This window comes from Parasteatoda tepidariorum, chromosome 3 (assembly GCF_043381705.1).
Source record: "Parasteatoda tepidariorum isolate YZ-2023 chromosome 3, CAS_Ptep_4.0, whole genome shotgun sequence".
Lineage (NCBI taxonomy): Eukaryota > Metazoa > Arthropoda > Arachnida > Araneae > Theridiidae > Parasteatoda > Parasteatoda tepidariorum.
Genome location: NC_092206.1, coordinates 30,183,545 through 30,189,544, shown reverse-complemented (window position 1 = coordinate 30,189,544; position 6,000 = coordinate 30,183,545). Strand labels below are relative to the sequence as shown.

The 6,000-nt window shown below is 26.4% G+C and overlaps 1 protein-coding gene across 1 annotated transcript in view; it reads right to left on the bottom strand.

The window, feature by feature from the left end:
* Positions 1–6,000, bottom strand: part of LOC107456063 (short spindle 3) — a 57,479-nt gene that overhangs the window by 23,839 nt on the left and 27,640 nt on the right. The window contains exons 13-17 of the mRNA XM_043039043.2: positions 5,493–5,594; positions 4,418–4,471; positions 2,280–2,422; positions 1,311–1,392; positions 295–450 (exon numbers count right to left, since the gene is read on the bottom strand). Coding sequence (XP_042894977.1) covers positions 295–450; positions 1,311–1,392; positions 2,280–2,422; positions 4,418–4,471; positions 5,493–5,594 — 537 coding nt within the window. The remainder of the gene's footprint in view (positions 1–294; positions 451–1,310; positions 1,393–2,279; positions 2,423–4,417; positions 4,472–5,492; positions 5,595–6,000) is intronic.

The window sequence follows — 6,000 nt, the reverse complement described above, 5'->3', positions numbered from 1 at the left end:
TATATATATATATATATATATATATATATATAGTTTCACTTGCTGCAATTGTATTCATTTGTTCGTTTGCAAAAATCATAATATTGTGTACCATGTAAATTTATTTTGTTTAACACATGTTCTCTTTATAAAAAAAAAAAATTAACAGAGACCAGTAAAAGTACATATGGACTTATAAAATATTTTAGTCACTGGTTTCATGGATCAAAAACTACATTTCCTCAATTTTTACTCCAATGCACTGTTAAGTTTTTTTCAAAATTTAACAGAGTTACGTCAAAATAAAATTTATACCAAAACATTGCAAATGGTGCAGATCTTTTTAGTATCATAAGGCACAGGTTGAGGCACATCATCATTATTAGAAGAACATCTTCTTATGCTGAGTTCGAAAGCTTTTTGGCGTATTTGTTCCATATTCTCTTCATGTCGACGGGCACTTTCTTCTTGCTAAAATATTTTTACTTCTTATTCATTAATTGTTCTAAACAATAAGTAAATAATACAAAACTTAGATACTGAAATCTGCTACATTACAAAAATACAATTTCAAAATCATATAACTGTCCAGATAAATAATAATCCGTAAAAGATTCTAAATGAAATATAAACTTTTATAAGGAACTTCTCAATATTTATTTATTGTTTTATAAAACCAAATTAAATAGTTAGAAAATAGTTTAATTATTGCATTAAGTAAACTTCTTTTTCGTGTCCTATAAACTTTTAAAAAAGGTTGCATCCTGTAAAATTTTTGCCCCCCCCCCTTAACAAAAAAAGACTAAATGAAGCATACATTTTTATTGAGGCCTCTTAGGATTTTTTTAAAACTACTTACTACAAATTCCAAACCATAAATATTCTCTTAAGAAAATACTTAATAAAAAATATAAACACAGTTTAAGTACGACTCCCCTATACAGTGACCCTCAATGCAGTGATCCTCCCAATCAGTGATTTGTTATTCCATAGACAATGTTATTTTAATGCTCATTAGAATATCTGCAGTAAGCCATTCATTCTAATATTGTGGTCAGAATTAAATAATTAATTTAGAAAAGGTTTCAAAGAAATTATTTAAATAATTATTTCCTTTGATAATAACACACCATAAATATATAACACCTTTGAATAAAAAAAAGGACATCATGGGTGCAAATTGGAAAAAAGGCCAAGACTGAAAATTTATTGACTGAAATACCTAACATACACAATACCCCCTCATTTTATACCCCCTGAACATATTTTTTGTTGTAAAAAAAAATACATCAAGCATTATTTTTACAAAAATAAAGTAAAACTCTAAGTACCTTGAGTTGTATTTTCTTTTGAAGCTCTTCTATTGAAATTTGCTGCTGTGCATTAAGAGCAGATTTTCTTAATTCTCTATCCCTGTAAACAAAATAAAAAGTGAATGCTACACATCAAGTTGAAAATTAACTATAAAGACTTGAATTAACTCAGATTAGTAGAACCAAGATCAAGCCAAAAAAGTTGTTCTGAAAAATATTAAAAAAAGAAGTAGCAAGAGAAATTTATATAATCAGTTCATATTTAAGTGAAACAACTTTTATAAATAAAGATGAGCAGAATATTGAAATATAAGTACCTAACCAAGTGTTGTTTAAATTGATGCAAAAACTAAAATAACTAAATTTTCAAGTTTTAAGTTGTTAAAAGTCTCAAATTAAAAGTTGTAGCAACTGTTTAATCTGAATAGAATATTTTTTCATTGCTTTTAACTACCTTACTTCCTCAGAGCAATAATTTTCCATTTGCTCCAGTTGGGCTCAAAATTGCCTCAACATGGGCCCTATGAGAACATGCACCACTGGGGGACCAATATTGGGATGCTTATTTTTTTAATATTGGTCCCATAATGGCATATATAGAGCCTATTTGGCTGATGTCCGGCCTATATTAGCTTAATAATGAATATAAAATTTTGGGAAAATCTGATAATTCCATATATAGGGCTGATATTGATTGTAAAGTGGTTGTAATATATCGGGTGATTCGGATGATTCGACATAGAGCCACTATTGGAAAAATAATGGTCCTTTGAACCCATATTGAGCCAACATTCATGAATAATGGTCCAAAGAGGACCCAAGTTATTTTGCAGTTAAAATATGCATTTATTACAATAATAACACAAGTCAACATCACTAAAAGCAAGATAAATAAATAAAAATATTTTACAAAAAAAAATGCTAAAAAGTATTTTAACATTACTTTTTTGAGAAAAGTAATGTAAGTAGAAAAAAAATTTCATTTACCGAGCTTTTTGATTAGCCAACTCTATTCTTTCTTTTTCTTTAACAAGGAAGAGTTGTTCAACTTTATGGTCTCGCATTTTCCTTTTCTCCTGCATTTCATTCAAGCGAGCAAGTCTCTCAGCCTCTAAAATTTTTCGTCGCTCCTAAAGATCAAATACACAAAACATTTGATAAACATCAACATAATAATTAACATCAAATATTTATAATTTATTATTAATATTTGTAAATTTCTTTCTTCATCACTTGGTTGTTAAGCACATTATGCAACTTTTCAAAATAATTTCAAAGATTTATTTCTTTACCTCAATTGACATTTTTCTTTTATTAAATGCGTAATAAATAAATTTAAAAAATATTATAAAACACAGTACGTTACGAATTAATTCTATTACGGCGGAGACAATCCGACGCCAATCAAAATATTCTTTGTTTAGTTGTTTTTGATACACTCACGAGGAAGGAGCACATCTCGAAAGCTCCTTTTGTTTTTAGTTCTCATGAATATTATCTTTGTTTTTCTCATTTCAGTCTGTTATGTTTTATTATTATGTTTTGATAATAAATATAAAAAGCACATATTGACTGTTTTTTGACACTAACCAGGGCATTTAATGGCAGAAATATATTGTGTAAATCTTGGCAGTACACATACCCGAATCTTGAATTAAGTTTTCTATCACAGTATACTTAGAGTAAGATTGTCCTGCATCCTAATAAAATAATATGCATAAACATTTAGTGCATTTGCAACATATGTCAACCCTTAATGGTTCGAAAGTATTTAAAGTGTATTAATTTTCCACCAGATATAATAACAATAATTAATTATAAAGTTCTCCACGAAGGCAAATTTCTCCCAATACTTGATCCAGAAGTTCCCTTGTTTTCTAGAATGGGTTCAAAATTACAAGGCTATAGAGTTGAACATTAGTAGTCGTAAACCCAAAACTTGGGTCAGCTGTTCAACGCCAGTTATAAAATATTTAAAAAAATTCATTATAATATTAATTATAATGAATTTTAGTTAAATTTAGTAATTATTTAGTTAAATTTATGGGAAGTATGGCAAAATAAGAATAATGAAACAATTTTTACAGCAATAGGTACTGCATTCATAGAGACTAACTATTTGAGGCTGTTACAAATTAATTTTTTAGTTGTAATGAACCAAAGCACAATTTTTTTTAAACAAACAGATTTTTTTAAAAAATTTATAAGAACATAGGAGCTTAAGCATTCATCTATAAGACCTTACATGTATTAGTTTAAATTACTTTTGTTCGTAGATGTAAAAAAGTTTAATTCTTTTCGAAATCTAAATACATTATTCTTGATTCTATAAGGAAAAATATTTTCTGAAACTACGGAGAATTTGCAATAGTTGAAGTCTCTGTGTTTGACCCAGTATGTGAGAGTACAATGCCATTTACATGGTGCAAATGATGCATTAAGAGTTAATTTTATGATGCAAAATAATAATTTATGAAAAAAATACTTACGATTCATATTTATGATACATTTAAAAATTTCAAAGAAATATTTTTTTTTAAAAAAATCCATCCACACAGTGCATACATACAGAATCAGCAACATATGATTAATAAATGGAAATTTAATTAGTTTTAGTTTAAATATGTAGTTTTGCTACCAACTAAGAATCAAAATTTCTCTAGACTATCTAACCCTCCGAACACTGAGCCTCAAGGTTAAATTGTTAAGAAATTTCCCTGCAATGCACAACTTTTACAATGTATAACATGCAGAAATATAGTTTTTTGATGCAGGAAAATTGTAGCTTAGAGTTCCAAAAATGTCTGAAGCGGTTCATAAAATTTAAAACTTTATTTGGTATTGTAAATAGAATAACTGTAGAAGATTGTAAAAACAGAATCGAGACTCTAACAGTCTGAGCTTAACATAAAAAAAAATCCACAGAAAAACTACGATTTAAAAGTACCAAAATGCAAAGAAAAACATAGATAATTCTGCCAAACCTTACCAATTAGCAAATATGCTTCACGAAAAAAAAAACTAAACTAATATTTTTATTACATTCAAATTAATTTACTCTGAGTTTTATAAACTCATGCAAATAATTCAAAGCACAACACATAAAATATTCAGAAAAATTAGACCTCTGCAGCCGCTTCTTTTGCAGCTTTTTCCTCTTGCTTCCTTTGTCTCTCTTCCTAAAATATAAAATATTAAACAGATAATCACAAAAGAGGTGCTATTGAAAAATGCTAATTTTGTGAAATTGTCTAAGTACATCAACTCAGAATTGATTATTTATTTAATAATTTTAAATATAAATTTCTTGCATTAAGCAAAATAAAAGAGGATCCAGCAAATCTTAACTTTTTTTACAGAACTTCCAACTTTACTATTTCTAATATCTGCTAATAATGATGAAAAATAGTTTTAAAGAAAATGATGGTACAGTTATGAATATTTTATAATCTGGAATTTCTTTATTGTTGCATAAATTTAAACTAATTATGATAATCGCAATGACTTTAGGAAATTTTGCATATTAAATAATTTTGTTTACATACTGAAGTTTAATCCTATGACAGTTTGTGAACATGTTTCTTAAAAGATATATTTTGAAATACACTTTTCTTTTCATTTTCCCTTTTATTAACAAAAAACAAAAAAAAAGGGCAATTTTTTCAAGTAAATACTTTGAAAAACCAGAAATACTTGCTTAAAAGCTTTTTTTGGAAATGAATCACAAAAATTATAAAAATATTACACAGTTATTTATTTTATTTATTTATTATTACTTTTGAAAAAAGTGAATCTGAGATTAAGAAAAAAAAATGCTGACAGATTCTTTATTGAAATTAATTGTTGTTGGCATTTTAAAAATTAACATCTTTAGAAATCCACATTTGCTAACTTCCTGTCAGTAGGATAAGCCTAATATAATGTAGCGTTGATAGGACTAATTTTAAATTTTGAGCATTTTGATATTTGCATTGGAATAGTGCTTTTTATAATTTGAAGTGAGATTTCTTAATGACAAACAAAATATTCTATACATTAGTAAATTTTATATAATAAAGGAATTACCTAGATATAACTTAACAAAATGCATTTTAAAATAATAACTCTGAATACATTTACAAGTGTACGAAAAGAAAATAACATCTGGCACAAAAAATTTAAATAATGGATTACAAAAAAAAGAAAAGAAAAGAAACCTACTTGAATATCTTGCAAGCGAGCTTCGTGATCTTTCTCCTTAGAAATAAGATCATGCCTTTTATTCTGAGCTTCTAAGGAATTAATAAATGCTATTTCATTCACCTAGATGAGTGACATGAGTTGCAATAAGAATTTATAAAAGAAACAAGAAAATACAATCAGTCATTAGATGTTTGTAATCACCTTATTTATCAATTTTACATTATACATAACAGAAAAAATATAATAAGAATTTTATGAAAAATTTATGTAAAAAACTAATTTAACAATAATCAGAATGAAAAAAAATTTAAGTATACAAAGTTAACAAAAATAAATGAGCCAGTTTAAAAAAAATTTTTTATCTTAAAATTATTTCAAACATTATAATTAGTGACATGTGGAAATAAATAACAGAATAATAGTTACCAATAGTTAATAGTTTAATAGTTACTAAATGGAAACTTTCATAATGCGATAAAAATTTAATTTGTAAACCAACTCATTTGATACATTTTGTTGATTTATA